We start from the raw sequence: 18,070 nt of genomic DNA, 5'->3' as shown, positions 1-18,070 counted from the left end.
GAATCGACTACTGCAATAGCATCCTCTACGGTACACCATCCAAAACCCTCAACAGACGACAGTACATTCAGAACTCCGCTGCCCGGCTCCTCACCCACACCCGCTCACGTGAACACATCACTCCTGTCCTCCACAAGCTCCACTGGCTCCCCGTCCCTCAGCGCATCCACTTCAAAATCCTTCTCATCACATTCAAATCTCTCCACAACCTGGCCCCTCCTTACCTCACAGACCTGCTCCACCACCACACTCCACATCTCGCTCCCTCCGCTCCTCCAGCTCCAACCTCCTGTCCCAGCCCTGTAGGACCAAGCTCTGAACCTGGGTGGATAGAGCCTTCTCCATCGCTGCCCCCACCCTCTGGAACTCACTGCCCAAACCCCTCCGTGACCTCTGACCTCCCCACCTTCAAAAAAGAACTCAGAACTCACCTGTTCAAAATTGCTTTTAATGTTTGATTTTATGTTGTAAATTTTGTGATATTTTATTCTTGTTTGTATTGTGAAGCGACTTTGAGTGTCTTGAAAAGCGCTATATAAATAAAGTGTATTATTATTATTATTATTATTTTTACATGGGAAACAGCAGGAGCTAAATCTGGTACAAATTCTCTTTTCTTTTGTGAGATTAATTAATTTGTACATGGTCCCTGACAAGTAAAGACTAATGAAAGAAATAAAATATTGAAAACATGACCAGAGCATCTATGGACTTTGTTAGAATGTGTGATTGCACTTTTGTTTAAAGTGACAGTGTCTGTTCTATATGAGCAGAAACACACCACAATAATTTGGACAAAACAGTTTGATGTTACATATTAATATATTGTATTTAACTTAATAAAAGAGACAAAACTCATTGATGAACACAAGCTTTATTAGCACAAACACAGTAACATGAAGCTGCATAGTCACATGTTTATTCCTGAGCCCTCCATCAGCTCAGTCAAACCCAGGGAGTGTCCCATAGAGCAGGTGAAGTGTGTCCTCATGTGGGCGTGTCTCACTGGGAGCAGGACAGTGACTCCAGGCTCTGAGTGACTGGGCTCTGTCCACTCCGATGGGCCTCACAGCTCACTGATGTGTCTCTCCACTGCTCTGTGGACAGCCTCAGGACGCTGATGTGGCTGTAGAGGCCGTCCCCTCTCATGACCCCCGGGCTGTGGGACCCCTCTGCGGAGGCCCCGCCCACTCTCCAGCCCAGCGTCCAATCAGAGGGGAAGCCCCCGCTGGCCACACACAGCAGCGTGGCACTGCCCCTCTGCAGCTCCTCTCTGGACGGGGGCAGGACGGTCAGGGCGGGCTGCTGTACTCCCACTGCACACAGACAGGGGGCAGCGCAACGTGTTAAAGCAATACATCAGAAAACAGTCACTGCACAAAATGATGAAGACTAGAGACATTTACATCTGTGTCTTTCACTTCCTGTTCACTGTAAGTCCGACCAATGAACCGTGGACAACTGCTGTTATACTGATAAAAACTGTTACAAGTAAAAGTCATGGAGATTTATGACACATAAAAATAATAATATATTGTTTATGTAAGAGCTTGAATTGGGCTGATTTTAGGTCAACATATTGTAATTTTCTACAATTTTTTATTTTTTTTTAATGCAGACATATATCAAAGGAAAAAATACTTCTTATTCACTTTTTGTAAATATAATTAAACATAAACATGACTGAGTTCATAAATTGACTTTGGTGTTAAGTTAAAACCATTTCTTTCTTGTTTAAAACCTGAATTTAACTTTCAGAAAGGTAAAACTAACAACACTCATAATAATATTCAGTCTATGTAAAATTCAGTAAATGAATCATATATATTTTATATTTCTCTAATCAACAATAAACAGCCTAATAATAATTGTATATTTTGAGATCATTGTTTCTTTAACACTGACCTATACAACTGTAACTATGGAATTAAATTAAAGACAAATATTCACAAATCTACAAACATAACCAAAATCCTGCTAAAATACCAGTAATAAAGTAGTCCTGATAAAGTATAAAGTAAAAAGTACTCACAGTCCACGATGACTTGTGTTCCTCCTCCGAACGTCCACCACAGTGATACAAAGTCATGAAGAGGCCGTACAAAAACCTCTGCTCTGTTCTCCTCCACACACTGCTCTCAGTTCACACTCACAACATTCACTCATGTTTTACTATTTGTGTCATTATATAATCCATGAATGCAACCTGTCCAGATTCAACTTTGAAACACTGAAAACATGAAGAAAAGTCTAAATATATCTATTTTTTGCATTAATATTACTTGGTGTAATTGATGAGTGTTTTCTCCAGACAACTCACTGTGAATAAAAAATGTGATGTGATATTTTGTATAATAGAATAAATAGTTAAGTAGTAAGTTTAATAATACATTGAAATGCTAATGTTGGCTTTAAGGTGCAGTACTTTTGGTTACTGATGTGACTAGTGTGACTGCTTCATACTTCATACTATACTTATGTCCGGCAAAAAAGTGTTTTTTCACCTGTGTGTGTTTAAAAATGATTCCAATAGGATGAATACATTTGGGTTCAGAGTACAGAGACAGTATTTCCATAGAGAGGAGGGTCACATGGTCAGCTGATCCTTCCCTGAGTTTTATAGTGAGCTGAAGACTGCAGGACTCACATGTGTCAGTGAACGCACCATGGCTCTGGGCTGCACCATCCTCATCTGGACACTGGCCTGCTGCTGCTTCACAGGTTCCACTCTCAGTGACATTGAACACAACACACTGCCTTTTCTCTCTGTGTTTCTTCTGATAAATGTATATTGTTTTTTACAGGATGCAGTGGTCAGGTCACAGTCACTCAGCCTCCAGTCCAGACGTTTACTCCAGGATCCACAGTCACTCTCACATGTAAAATAAGCACGGATACTTATAAATATACTAATGGGAAATGGCCTATGTTCTGGTATCAGCAGAAACCTGGTCAGTCTCCAAAGCTCTGGATAAAATATGCTACACAACGTCTGTCAGAAACTCCATCTCGGTTCAGTGGCAGTGGGAGCGGCAGAGACTTCTCTTTGACCATCACTGGAGCTCAGGCTGAAGATGCAGCAGTTTATCACTGTACGACTGAGCATAGCGGTGTTGGGTTCACACAGTGATTTATGGTCGTACAAAAACCTCCCTCAGTGAGTCCTTCAGAGTGAGACCAGAGCAGGAAACAACTGCAGCTGCTCAAGAGGAACAGACTCACATCATAGTAGAGCAGTGAACACTCTTTACTGCTCTGAACTAAAAATCATGCACACACAGCATTTTTCTCATTTTTACACATGGAAAATATTTAGGTTCATGTTTTTTTTCACAAATCACACCTCCACCCCGTCCTATTATTTTCTATAAACAAATATCTTATTGTTAGATCTGTAAACAGAATAGTTCATTGAGATTCTTGTCTGACCTCATCTGTTAATTTGCTCATCACCACAGTAAAACAAAACAGGGCTATGTGGGTCTCCTTGCCGTGTTCCCACCTCCACTTTAAACTGTTTTGTTCCACAGTTCCTCACTTCTTCCTCAACTCTCATACTTGCCCTGCACTATGACACACTCCTCTGACACATAACACATTTTATTTTGTCTCCATCATATGGGCTCATATAACGGGCATATGAGAAAAGTACTGAAAACTGAATAATACTCTTAGCAAAATAGACGAGTAGAAGAAAACTGCATATTACATGAACAAACTCTACCAGGAAAAGACTTTGGCAGGTATTTCATAAGAATCTTGGAAAGCCTCAAAATAATGACCCTGCTATTATTGAAATTGATGATTCACCTCTACATTATATATATATATATATATATATATATATATATATATATATATATATATATATATATATATATATATATATATATATATATATATATATATATATATATATATATATATATATATATATATATATATATATATAATTTATAATATATAATTTTCAGTCTCAATGGCCTTTTGGCTTAAAGAAATAGAAACTGTTCCATTGTGTCTGGATATTTACATTTCATCCCAGACAAGAGTCACCACCACAACCAACTCATCAGTTAAAGTCACTATAATATTACGACATCTGTGCATCTACATTTATAAAGATTAATGTTGGGATGAAGTGACAGAGAAATTGTGTTCAATGATGAGAGTTGGACACAGTTGTATTGAAAACATGACCAGAGCGTCTATGGACTTTGTTAGAATGTGTGATTGCACTTTTGTTTAAAGTGACAGTGTCTGTTCTATATGAGCAGAAACACACCACAATAATTTGGACAAAACAGTTTGATGTTACATATTATAGTTAATTTAATACTAGAGAAGCAAATTAGTAGATTTTAATGTGAACATATTTTAATCACATGATTCATTGGACAAAGGACAAAACTCACTGATGTGCGATGCACAAATGAGCCAATGTTATCCTAATGTTAAAATGTCCACATTTTTGTACATTTCAAAGTAATTTAACAAATTCTTAGCTTCATTTAAGAATGGGAAATTTGGCACAGTGTTCAGGTCGCCGCCGTCAAAAAAGTCAAAAGGGCAAATTTGACCACGACAGCAACTAAAGGGGAAACATATAAACAAATGAAGGCAGAGTCCCTCTAAAATCAGTAAATCCAGACATTTAACGTTACTACAAGTATTTTATAAAAAAGTTAGCATTAGCACTGAGACACAAAGACGTATCTTTCTGCAAACAGAAGTGTCACAGGAGATCAGAGTCCTGTCCTTGAGTCCGAGCAACATTGTATTTTATTGTTTTCTGTCTGTGCAACTTAGTGATATTAACTGTTATTAACTTTAGCATCAGTACATGGAGATAAAAGTGTAATAGTGAAATGCACTGCTAAATGTGGATACTTTATAGAGCTGCATAGTCACAATTATAGACTATTTAATTTCTCTTTATTCCTTATTCCATTTCAGTGAAAAAAAAAGTCTGATAAAAAAAAAGAGCAGATGAGTTGTGTGGACCTTTGATACAGTAGACCACACTATTCTTTTAAAGACTCAAACACCTGGTCGGTCTCTCTGGTACTGTACACAAATGGTTTACTTCCTACCTCACAGATAGAACATTTATGGTAAGTTTAGACACCTGCTCCTCTCAGGTTCATAAAATCACATGTGGTGTGCCCCAGGGTTCCATTTTAGGTCCTATACTTTTTAACCTGTACATGCTCCCTCTTGGTGATGTCATCAGGAGACATGGAATCAGCTTCCACAGCTATGCAGATGATACACAGCTTTACATCTCCATGTCTCCTGATGACACCAGCCCAGTGGATGCTCTTTTTAACTGTATTTTAGACATCACATCCTGGATGGCAGAAAACTTCCTCCAGCTTAACCAGGACAAAACTGAGGTTTTAATCATTGGTCCTGAGGCCCAGAGAGAGAAACTTTTACCCAAATTACAGTCACAGTCTTTTAATCCATCATCACAAGTAAGAAACCTGGGCGTTATTTTTGACTCTGAGCTGACTTTTATTCAACACATTAAAAACATCACAAAAATTGTTTTTTACCATTTGAAAAACATAGCCAGAGTCCGTCCCATTCTCTCTCGGGCCAACACAGAGACGCTGATGCTTTTATCACCAGTCGTATAGATTACTGTAATGTCCTGCTCTCTGCTCTTCCCAAAAAGGCGATTTCAGGTCTACAATTATTACAAAATTCAGCAGCACGTGTCCTGACTAAGACCAGGGGGCGGGGCCACATTACACCAGTTTTAGAATCCCTGCATTGGCTCCCTGTGTGTTTCAGGATCGATTTTAAAGTTCTTTTACTGGTTTTTAAATGTCTTAATGGTCTTGGGCCTTCTTATCTTACAGAACTGCTTTTATCCTATGAACCCTCACGGCCCCTGCGCTCCTTCGGCAGCAGGCTCCTAGTCATCCCCAAAGTCAGGACACACACTTATGGAGAGGCCTCTTTCCAGTTTTATGGCCCCCGTCTATGGGACAGTCTGCCAGAGGACCTCAGGGCCGCAGAGAACATTCAGGTTTTTAAAAGCAGGATCAAGACCCATCTTTTTAGCATAGCCTTTGACTATGTCGTAACGGGTGTGTGTAGCGGACCAAAGGATGCAGACTCGGGGAATAATTACAGGATTTATTGTGGAATTGACAAATAGTGCAGTATGAGGGTTGATCCAGTGGTGAACAGGAGGTGAGGCGTGGACCAGGATCCAGGAGCGTAGAGTGCAGAGACAGACAAGACAGTACCAGGGCTGGGAAGCAGGGTCGGAGCAAAACAGGCACGACAGGAACACAGGAACACAGGAACCGAGGACATGAAGGGACGACAGGAAGACAGGCAGACCAGACGGGCGTAGGGCAGAGCGGGCAGGAGACATCCAGGGCCGGAGCATGACAGGAACACAGGGACGACAGGAACGCAGGCACGGCAGGAACAAGAGAAGACGACAACGAACTCGCACTGAGTGTCTTCTCCCATCTCCCTTTATCCATGGCAGGTGTGGTGATGAGCCAGATAGAGAGCAGGTGCACGCGGGAGGAACCGAGAGCTCCGCCCAGCTCCAGGTACAAGCAGGTGAGGGAGGGGGAAGAGCACACAGGGGCTGTGTCCCAATTCGCCCACCTGGCCTTAGAATCACCATTGGAAGGGCGGTTCGAAGGGCAGTGACGTAATTTCCGGCGCGACAAGGGCTGTCCCATTTCAACCCACCCTACTGAATGCGGCCGACAAACCTGCCCTTCCCTTTGCACCGTTTCCATGGAGATCGGACGTATCCGAAGCCTGCATCCGTGCACACTTCACGCACTTCTATATCCCGTCATGCACCGCGCCTACGCAAAAAAGAGAAGAAAATGGAGTCCGTTGCGCAATATACGTTCAAATGTTCGTACTGGTTTACCTCATCTACAACAGTGTACACATGAAACTGTTAAATCTGAATAAAGATCTGTACAGTGTGTGTGATGATTAAATGGAGTTACATGGAATAAAGGAATGTGCAGTTATTGCTAGACAATAAGAAGACATTATTATCATTAAAAATTATTACTGCAATAAGAATAATGTAAGAATGTTCGTTTCTACTGTAAGCGTCAAAGACCAAGAGACTGAAACATAAAGTCAGAAGAGTTTAATGATCCACACAGGTAATGTGAACAATGAAGCAACGGACTCTGAGGAAAGGACAGAAGAGAGTCCTGAGACGTGCACAAAATCTTCATGAGTTCCGGTACATTCCATAGGTCTGCACTCCCTCGTGGGCACGTGTCATTTACTTTCGTGTTAGTAAATCAAGACACTAGTTTGATGTAGCGCTGCACTGCTAGAAAATACCTTATAATAATCAGATGAAAAGAACTGGCACGGCATAGAAGGGAAACAGTGCCCTCTACTGTTATTAAAGTGGTGTAGCCACTGGCCAAAATACCGAACCATTAAACTGCAATATCCCACTATATGTACAACTAATCAGTGTCTCTGGTTTATAGACTATGAATGTGACAATGATATTGTTACCTCTGTCTCTGTTATTACGTTTTCACAAGGTATATTTTGTTTAAGTTATGAAGTAGCTACAATTGAGTAAAAAAAACACCTCGAACGTTATATTTGCCTATTGATATTCAATCTAAAAAAACACATCGACATCTTGACTTTTCTTCTATTAAATAATAAATCATTAAAAACAACGTATGTAATGTACGTATCGTACGCTCAAAGACAGCGGTGGAAGTGCGGTCCGTGGTGTGGGCCTGTCCCACTTCAGCAAGATGGAGACTACACTGAGGAGGGCAGACTCTCGACCGGAACCTTGAAACTACACTTTTGAAGAGTACTTCGTAAGGACCCTTGAAGGGTGCATTTGGCGAATTGAGACACAGCCAGGGAGACAAAACAAGAACAGAAAAGTCCACATCATGACAGACTAGTATTTATGACTTCAGTTTACTTCTCTATTTATTTAGTCTTATTTAGGCTGGCTAGTGTGTTTATGTTTTACTTATGTTTTATTTACTTGTTTAGTTTTGACTTATTTTATTATTTTTAATCATTTTAGATTTGCCAGTGTTTCCTCTGAGGAGCCCTCTGCACCGGGAGCTGTGGTTGGCTGTGGCTCCTGGGCCCTGGCTCGTGGGCCCTGGAGGTTTAATCTTGACCTCTTCTCTTCTCTGGGCCCTGGGCTGGTGTCCTGTGGCTGTGGGTGACCCTGCTCCTGCTGCAGATGGTTCCTCTGGTGGTTCTCTCTCTCTCATCTGGTTCATCTTTATCCAGCCTATGGCACTTAAACATATTTTAAATGAAACCAAAGGTATTTTAAAATGTGTTGGGGCGGGGGGTGGGAGTGTGCGTTGGGGTGGGGGGTTGTCTGGTTGTGTTTATTGATGTGTTGGGGTTGGGTTGTTTGGCTGTGGGGTGGTTGGGTGGGTTTGGTGGGTGGGACTGATTTTAATGCTCTGTAAAGCACTTTGTGTTACATTTTTCTTGTATGAAAAGCACTTTATAAATAAAGTTTGTTGTTGTTGTTGTTGTTGTTGTTGTTGTTGTTGTTGACCTTGTTTCTCCATGTTTGTGTTAGTTTCTTTATTCCTGCACACTTCTGTTAGGATGGATGTGAGTGTATTTTTCTCACTCAGTGCTTTTTTATTTTATTTTATTTTAATCTGAGGCTGGGACATTTAATGTTAGAGAATATTTACCATGACTTACCTTCCTAATGCAGTTATATGTGCATTAATCTAACACAGTAAGAATTTATGAGAGGTAAAGGCACCTGCTGTATAAATACAAATGTTCTGACAAAAGCTTGTGGCATTATTGTAATAACATCAGATTTTTCACATATTTATTTATTTAGTTTTTATTATTAATTGCCCCTTTTCTAAGTGAGTGGTCATAAGTGATGGCATTTTAAAAAACAGGTAAACTCAACTCACAACTGTTAACTCTGAAGCTTTCTTACATTTCAGAAATTTATACAAGATAATCAAATACTACTTTAATATTTTCTGTATAGATTATGCCAAATATTACAGTCATATTTTAGACTGAAGTGACAAAACAGAATCACTGCCTCACAAACATTTTGTCTTATTCAATGCTTCAATCCACAATGTCAGTAGAGCCTATTTCATCAATTATTATTGACTTGCTGTAGATATATTCCACCAAAAGGGGGCACTATACTGCAAGAACTGACCACACAGAAGACAGAAGAGGGTTTGAAAATCCTCTCCTCCTCTTCATGTTGAAACTCAATGCAAATCATTTTAGAGAACTGACATATTTCAAGACAACAGTTGTACTTAATTTATCCATCTAATCACCTTCTGTTTCACTTGGACAGGTGGATGCAAATTATGTTCCTACTTTCAAATGCACAAGCAGGTTAAGGGTCACATGGTCAGAAGATCCTTCCCTGAGTTTTATAGTGAGCTGAAGACTGCAGGACTCACATGTGTCAGTGAACGCACCATGGCTCTGGGCTGCACCATCCTCATCTGGACACTGGCCTGCTGCTGCTTCACAGGTTCCACTCTCAGTGACATTGAACACAACACACTGCCTTTTCTCTCTGTGTTTCTTCTGATAAATGTATATTGTTTTTTACAGGATGCAGTGGTCAGGTCACAGTCACTCAGCCTCCAGTCCAGACGTTTACTCCAGGATCCACAGTCACTCTCACATGTAAAACTAACACAGATGTTTATCGTAATAATCGCATGTACTGGTATCAGCAGAAACCTGGTCAGTCTCCAAAGCTCTGGATATATTGGGCAAATCAACGTGCCTCAGAAACTCCATCTCGGTTCAGTGGCAGTGGGAGCGGCAGAGACTTCTCTTTGACCATCACTGGAGCTCAGGCTGAAGATGCAGCAGTTTATTATTGTAAGAGTCTTCATATTGGCCCAGTGTTCACACAGTGATTTATGGTCGTACAAAAACCTCCCTCAGTGAGTCCTTCAGAGTGAGACCAGAGCAGGAAACAACTGCAGCTGCTCAAGAGGAACAGACTCACATCATAGTAGAGCAGTGAACACTCTTTACTGCTCTGAACCAAAAATCATGCACCAACAGCATTTTTCTAATTTTTACACATGGAGAATATTTCGCCTCTTCTCCTTCTGTTCTGTTATTTTATTTCACCATCAACCCCATTGTTATATCTCTAAACATAATAGTCCATTGAGATCATTGTCTGACCTCATCTGTTTGTCCATCACCACAGTTCCCACCTCCACCTTAAACTCCTCTGTTCCACCTCCACCTCACCTCTGTCCAACAGCTGTCATACAGGCCCTGCACCACCATGACACACTCCTCTGACACACAACTGATTTTTTCCCTGTCTCCCTCATAAAGGATAGAGAAATTTAGGAAGTTAGCAAGCTCTTCCTTCTTCTGTGCCTCTTATAACAAACTCTACAACAGTCCAGTTTGTAGTTTGATGTAAATCATTGCTTATATTCAAGAGATGTTTAAAAGACAATCAAATATTAATTTTATATATTTACACAACATTTGTACAGATTGTGACAAACATTACAGTCATATTTTAGAGTGAAGTGACAAAGCATCAGAATCACCACCTCACAAACATTTTGTCTTATTTAACACTTCTGTCCACACTGTCAGTAGAGCCTGTTTCATCAGATATTAATGACTTACTGTTGATAAATTCCATCAAAAGGGGGCACTATACTGCAAGAACTGACCACAAAGAACACAGAGGGTCCAGAGAGTTACTCCAGGATCCAGTCACTGTATTGTGTAAAACTAACAGAGATGCCTCATTATGGCATTATCAGTGTTAAATTAATTAAATTAATTAATTAAAAAGAGCAGAAAGTAGAGTAATATTATGTTATCTGCTCCCATCCATCCATCCATTTTCTTCTGCTTATCCGGGGCCGGGTCGGGGGGGCAGCAGTCTAAGCAGGGACTCCCAGACTTCCCTCACCCCGGACACGTCCTCCAGCTCCTTCGGTGGGACCCCAAGGCGTTCCCAGGCCAGCCGAGAGACATAGTCCCTCCAGCGGTCTTCCCCGGGGCCTCCTCCCGGTGGGACATGCCCAGAACATCTCCCTAGGGAGGCGTCCAGGAGGCATCCTGAGCAGATGCCCGAGCCACCTCAACTGGTTCCTCTCAACGTGTAGGAGCAGCGGCTCTACTCCGAGCTCCTCCCGTGTGACCGAGCTCCTCACCCTATCCCTAAGGGTGCGCCCGGCCACTCTGCGGAGGAAGCCCATTTCAGCCACTTGTATCCGCGATCTTGTCCTTTCGGTCATTACCCAGAGCTCATGACCATAGGTGAGGGTAGGAACGTAGATTGACCGGTAAATCGAGAGCTTTGCCTTCCGGCTCAGCTCCTTCTTTACCACAATCTGCTCCCTTTTCCAGACAATACTTTAATAATAATTGGTTTAACTGTCCATCTCTAAATCTACACAGACTACATACAGCAATACAAAGACACACTAAACTCCGCCCGCTCCAAATATTACTCCAACCTCATCCACCCCGGCTCCATTAACCCCAAAGCTCTCTTTTCCACAATAAACACACTCCTAAAACCCAACTACAACACCTCATCTTCCTTCACCACTGACAAATGCAATCAATTTCAATCCTTCTTTCAGTCCAAAATAGATTCCATTTACAGTTCAATAGACCTCTCCTCCTCCCACACTGCTCCACCTGATCCTCCTCCGCCCCATCAACAGCTCTCTCACTTCACACCCATTTCCCCTGCTCACCTGACAAAACTTTTTTCCGGCATTAAACATTCTACATGCTCCCTGGATCCCATTCCCTCTCCTCTCATCAAAGCCTGTCTTCCTGCACTCTCTCCACTGATCACCCAAATCATAAACTCCTCCCTCTCCTCTGGTTCTGTCCCACAGTCTCTCAAGCTGGCTGCTATCACCCCCATCCTCAAAAAACCCAACCTTGACCCTGATAACTGTGCAAATTTCCGTCCCATATCCAACCTCCCCTTTCTGTCTAAAATCCTCGAATGTGTCGTCGCCGCCCAACTTCAAACCCACCTCACCTCCAACAGTCTTTATGAACCCTTCCAGTCCGGCTTCCGTCCCAAACACAGCACCGACACAGCTCTGCTCAAAGTCACGAATGACCTCCTCCTCTCCTCCGACTCTGGCCACCTCTCCGTCCTCATCCTCTTGGACCTCACTGCAGCCTTCGACACAATCAGCCACTCCATCCTCCTGTCCCGCCTCAAAAACTCACTCAGAATCACCGGCTCTGCTCTCCTCTGGCTCCAGTCCTACCTCACAAATCGGCAACAGTTCATCCACTTCAACCATTGCTCCTCTTCCATAGCCCCCCTGCAGCAGGGAGTCCCCCAAGGTTCGGTACTTGGTCCTCTCCTCTTCATTCTCTACATCCTCCCCCTCGGCAACATCATTCGTCGTCACGGTCTCCGTTTTCACTGCTACGCTGACGACATCCAACTTTACATCTCCACAACATCCATCAACCCCACAATCCACTCCACTGTCACTTACTGTCTAACAGACATCAAAAACTGGATGAATCGCAACTTCCTCAAACTAAACAGCGACAAAACAGACTTCATCATCATCATTGGTCCACACAACATCGCCAAATCCTCACAACACTTCACCCTCCACTATGACAACACCACACTCTCTCCATCCTCACTCATCCGCAACCTCGGTGTGCTCCTCGACCCCACTCTTTCATTTGAACCCCACGTCAAGCACATAACCCGGACTGCATTCTTTCACCTCAAAAACATAGCCCGTCTACGCCCATCACTCACCTTCTCTGCCGCTGAAACTCTCATCCACATTCATCACATCCAGAATCGACTACTGCAATAGCATCCTCTACGGTACACCATCCAAAACCCTCAACAGACGACAGTACATTCAGAACTCCGCTGCCCGGCTCCTCACCCACACCCGCTCACGTGAACACATCACTCCTGTCCTCCACAAGCTCCACTGGCTCCCCGTCCCTCAGCGCATCCACTTCAAAATCCTTCTCATCACATTCAAATCTCTCCACAACCTGGCCCCTCCTCACAGACCTGCTCCACCACCACACTCCATCTCGCTCCCTCCGCTCCTCCAGCTCCAACCTCCTGTCCCAGCCCTGTAGGACCAAGCTCCGAACCTGGGGGGACAGAGCCTTCTCCATCGCTGTCCCCACCCTCTGGAACTCACTGCCCAAACCCCTCCGTGACCTCTGACCTCCCCACCTTCAAAAAAGAACTCAGAACTCACCTGTTCAAAATTGCTTTTAATGTTTGATTTTATGTTGTAAATTTTGTGATATTTTATTCTTGTATGTATTGTGAAGCGACTTTGAGTATCTTGAAAAGCGCTATATAAATAAAATGTATTATTATTATTATTATTATTATTATTATTATTATTATTATTATTATTATTATTATTATTATTATTACATGGGAAACAGCAGGAGCTAAATCTGGTACAAATTCTCTTTTCTTTTGTGAGATTAATTAATTTGTACATGGTCCCTGACAAGTAAAGACTAATGAAAGAAATAAAATATTGAAAACATGACCAGAGCATCTATGGACTTTGTTAGAATGTGTGATTGCACTTTTGTTTAAAGTGACAGTGTCTGTTCTATATGAGCAGAAACACACCACAATAATTTGGACAAAACAGTTTGATGTTACATATTAATATATTGTATTTAACTTAATAAAAGAGACAAAACTCATTGATGAACACAAGCTTTATTAGCACAAACACAGTAACATGAAGCTGCATAGTCACATGTTTATTCCTGAGCCCTCCATCAGCTCAGTCAAACCCAGGGAGTGTCCCATAGAGCAGGTGAAGTGTGTCCTCATGTGGGCGTGTCTCACTGGGAGCAGGACAGTGACTCCAGGCTCTGAGTGACTGGGCTCTGTCCACTCCGATGGGCCTCACAGCTCACTGATGTGTCTCTCCACTGCTCTGTGGACAGCCTCAGGACGCTGATGTGGCTGTAGAGGCCGTCCCCTCTCATGACCCCCGGGCTGTGGGACCCCTCTGCGGAGGCCCCGCCCACTCTCCAGCCCAGCGTCCAATCAGAGGGGAAGCCCCCGCTGGCCACACACAGCAGCGTGGCACTGCCCCTCTGCAGCTCCTCTCTGGACGGGGGCAGGACGGTCAGGGCGGGCTGCTGTACTCCCACTGCACACAGACAGGGGGCAGCGCAACGTGTTAAAGCAATACATCAGAAAACAGTCACTGCACAAAATGATGAAGACTAGAGACATTTACATCTGTGTCTTTCACTTCCTGTTCACTGTAAGTCCGACCAATGAACCGTGGACAACTGCTGTTATACTGATAAAAACTGTTACAAGTAAAAGTCATGGAGATTTATGACACATAAAAATAATAATATATTGTTTATGTAAGAGCTTGAATTGGGCTGATTTTAGGTCAACATATTGTAATTTTCTACAATTTTTTATTTTTTTTTAATGCAGACATATATCAAAGGAAAAAATACTTCTTATTCACTTTTTGTAAATATAATTAAACATAAACATGACTGAGTTCATAAATTGACTTTGGTGTTAAGTTAAAACCATTTCTTTCTTGTTTAAAACCTGAATTTAACTTTCAGAAAGGAAACTAACAACACTCATAATAATATTCAGTCTATGTAAAATTCAGTAAATGAATCATATATATTTTATATTTCTCTAATCAACAATAAACAGCCTAATAATAATTGTATATTTTGAGATCATTGTTTCTTTAACACTGACCTATACAACTGTAACTATGGAATTAAATTAAAGACAAATATTCACAAATCTACAAACATAACCAAAATCCTGCTAAAATACCAGTAATAAAGTAGTCCTGATAAAGTATAAAGTAAAAAGTACTCACAGTCCACGATGACTTGTGTTCCTCCTCCGAACGTCCACCACAGTGATACAAAGTCATGAAGAGGCCGTACAAAAACCTCTGCTCTGTTCTCCTCCACACACTGCTCTCAGTTCACACTCACAACATTCACTCATGTTTTACTATTTGTGTCATTATATAATCCATGAATGCAACCTGTCCAGATTCAACTTTGAAACACTGAAAACATGAAGAAAAGTCTAAATATATCTATTTTTTGCATTAATATTACTTGGTGTAATTGATGAGTGTTTTCTCCAGACAACTCACTGTGAATAAAAAATGTGATGTGATATTTTGTATAATAGAATAAATAGTTAAGTAGTAAGTTTAATAATACATTGAAATGCTAATGTTGGCTTTAAGGTGCAGTACTTTTGGTTACTGATGTGACTAGTGTGACTGCTTCATACTTCATACTATACTTATGTCCGGCAAAAAAGTGTTTTTTCACCTGTGTGTGTTTAAAAATGATTCCAATAGGATGAATACATTTGGGTTCAGAGTACAGAGACAGTATTTCCATAGAGAGGAGGGTCACATGGTCAGCTGATCCTTCCCTGAGTTTTATAGTGAGCTGAAGACTGCAGGACTCACATGTGTCAGTGAACGCACCATGGCTCTGGGCTGCACCATCCTCATCTGGACACTGGCCTGCTGCTGCTTCACAGGTTCCACTCTCAGTGACATTGAACACAACACACTGCCTTTTCTCTCTGTGTTTCTTCTGATAAATGTATATTGTTTTTTACAGGATGCAGTGGTCAGGTCACAGTCACTCAGCCTCCAGTCCAGACGTTTACTCCAGGATCCACAGTCACTCTCACATGTAAAACTAACAAAGATGTTCATAGTAATTCTAATGGCCAGTACATGCACTGGTATCAGCAGAAACCTGGTCAGTCTCCAAAGCTCTGGATAAAATTTGCTACACAACGTCTGTCAGAAACTCCATCTCGGTTCAGTGGCAGTGGGAGCGGCAGAGACTTCTCTTTGACCATCACTGGAGCTCAGGCTGAAGATGCAGCAGTTTATTATTGTCAGAGTTATCATAGAGGTGGTGTGTTCACACAGTGATTTATGGTCGTACAAAAACCTCCCTCAGTGAGTCCTTCAGAGTGAGACCAGAGCAGGAAACAACTGCAGCTGCTCAAGAGGAACAGACATCACTGATCTGTGTGGAGTTACACCAAACATTCACCTCGACAGTATTTTCTTTTTAGTCCTCTATCTACCTATTAATGCTTTTTAAAACTCTAATTTAACATGGAAGTTTCAAATTTATAATCCCTTTTACGATAAAACAAAAAAGATCAGTCACAACACTTCATGAATTAATCAAGTGACTCTAGAGATTCCAGTTTTAAGATCTTTTTGTAAATTGTTCCAAGACCATGGAGCTGAGTCAGAAAAGGCTGATTTTTCCAGCTCTGTGAGGCATCGAGGCACATTGAAAAATATTTGGGAGGAGAAATGATTTAGGATATATATTATTTACCAAGACTTACACAATTCTTCATAATTCACTTATTCACTTATTAATCTACTGCAACTATGAAATATTAAATGTTTAGGCTCCAATCATACACTGTGTGCACAATTATTAGGCAAGTTGTAGTTTTGAGGTGTAATTTTGTTATTGTACAATGAGCCTGCTCTTGGTCAATCCAAAATGTTAAACTCTGAAACCTGAAAATTCAAGTAGTAAAAGAAAAGAAGAAAAACTTTCTTAAGAGAAAATCTACATGTTCACCGTCATTAGGCAACTATCAGTGTGCAGAATTATGATGCAAATAAATGAAAAATAAAGATATTCCCATCTCACTTTCACCTATTAAAGTGAGAATAACAAACTCAAAATTTACAAATAAACATTTCAGAAATTAAAAAAAAACAAAAAAAAACCCTCAGTGACCAATGTAGCCGCCCTCCTTTTCCATCACAGTCACAAGTTTTCCATTCACAGAGTCAGTCAGTCACTTGATCTGGTCAGAATCAACTTTTTGTTCAGCCACAGCCTCCCAGAGTTCAGAGAGGTTCTGTTTTCCTTCACTGTAAATGTCCTGCTTAAGAAGGGCCCACAAGTTCTCAACAGGGTTTAACTGAGGTGAAGAAGGGGCCATGTCATTAGTTTTTCATCTTTAAGGCCTTTACTGAGCAGCCACACGGTGCAGTACTTTGATGCACGTGATGGAGCGTTGTGCTGCATAAAAATCAAAGTCGTCGTGAAAGATGCAGATTTTTCCTGCACTGCTTGAAGAAAGTGGCAGTAGGTCTGAGAAAAATTGGCAGTAGGTCTGAGAGTTGATTTTGAGTCCATTTTCAACCCGAAAAGGTCCATCTAGCTCATTTTTAATAACACCTGCCCATACCAGCGCCCCATCTCGTCGAAATGGAGCTTTGTGTCTGTGACTGATCCAACCACAGGCTCATCCATCTGTTGTGTCAAGAGTCTCATCTCATCAGTCCACAAAACCTTTGAAAAGTCTGTCTTCAGATATTTCTTGGCTCATTCTTGACGTTTCAACTTATGTGTCTTGTTCAGAGGTGGTCGTGTTTCAGTCTTTCTTACCTCGTCCATGTCTCTGAAAACTGAACACCTCGTACTTCTTGATGCTCCAGGTGGTTGCAGTTGTGGAAAATGGCAGCTCTGGAGGATAATGGGTCCCTGGTAGCTTCATCTTTGCTTCTTCTCAAATATTTGGCTGTTAATATGTGTCTTTTCTTCTCGACATGTTTCTTGCGACTCTTTTGACTATTTGCAACAAAACGATTGATGGTTCTGTGATCACGCCCCAATATCTTAGATATTTCAAGAGTGCTGCTTCCCTCTGAAAGACATGGTACAATTTTTGCCTTTTCAGAATCAGTTAAATCTCTTTTTCGTAGTGATGTGATGTTCTGTATCGAGTCTCGCTTCATTTCAACAAGGAGCTGAAAATGATGATGTCCAAAGCCTCGCTGCCCGGCTGTGCCATGTGACTGATTCAGGAAGTGGCTCAAATTTTGCTACGAGTTCATTCAAAATGTGGGTGTTTGATGGAGAGTTGTGGTCAGTGAGACTTTGGAGACAGTTTGGACAGAGTTTGGACAGAGTTACCCTCCCTCATTACACAAATACACATCAC

General features: G+C 41.7%; 4 gene segments (V, D, J or C); 2 read left to right on the top strand and 2 right to left on the bottom strand.

Moving 5' to 3' along the window:
- Nucleotides 1-855: 855 nt before the first annotated feature.
- LOC117390060 (Ig lambda-2 chain C region-like) lies at nt 856-2,668 on the bottom strand. The segment is given in 3 exon segments: nt 856-1,316; nt 2,033-2,132; nt 2,648-2,668. Coding segments are annotated over 3 exon segments (435 nt in total).
- Nucleotides 2,667-3,130, top strand: LOC117390154 (immunoglobulin kappa variable 6D-21-like). The segment is given in 2 exon segments: nt 2,667-2,721; nt 2,805-3,130. Coding segments are annotated over 2 exon segments (381 nt in total).
- Nucleotides 3,131-13,749: 10,619 nt separating this feature from the next.
- On the bottom strand, nt 13,750-15,360 carry LOC117390058 (Ig lambda-2 chain C region-like). The segment is given in 3 exon segments: nt 13,750-14,210; nt 14,925-15,024; nt 15,328-15,360. Coding segments are annotated over 3 exon segments (447 nt in total).
- A 146-nt stretch (nt 15,361-15,506) lies between these two features.
- Nucleotides 15,507-16,019, top strand: LOC117390056 (immunoglobulin kappa variable 6D-21-like). The segment is given in 2 exon segments: nt 15,507-15,613; nt 15,697-16,019. Coding segments are annotated over 2 exon segments (378 nt in total).
- The last annotated feature ends 2,051 nt before the right edge of the window (nt 16,020-18,070 follow it).

Source organism: Periophthalmus magnuspinnatus, chromosome 22 (assembly GCF_009829125.3).
Source record: "Periophthalmus magnuspinnatus isolate fPerMag1 chromosome 22, fPerMag1.2.pri, whole genome shotgun sequence".
Classification (NCBI taxonomy): domain Eukaryota; kingdom Metazoa; phylum Chordata; class Actinopteri; order Gobiiformes; family Gobiidae; genus Periophthalmus; species Periophthalmus magnuspinnatus.
Note: the sequence above shows the minus strand (reverse complement) of the source record. Positions and strands in the feature narration are given on the sequence as shown.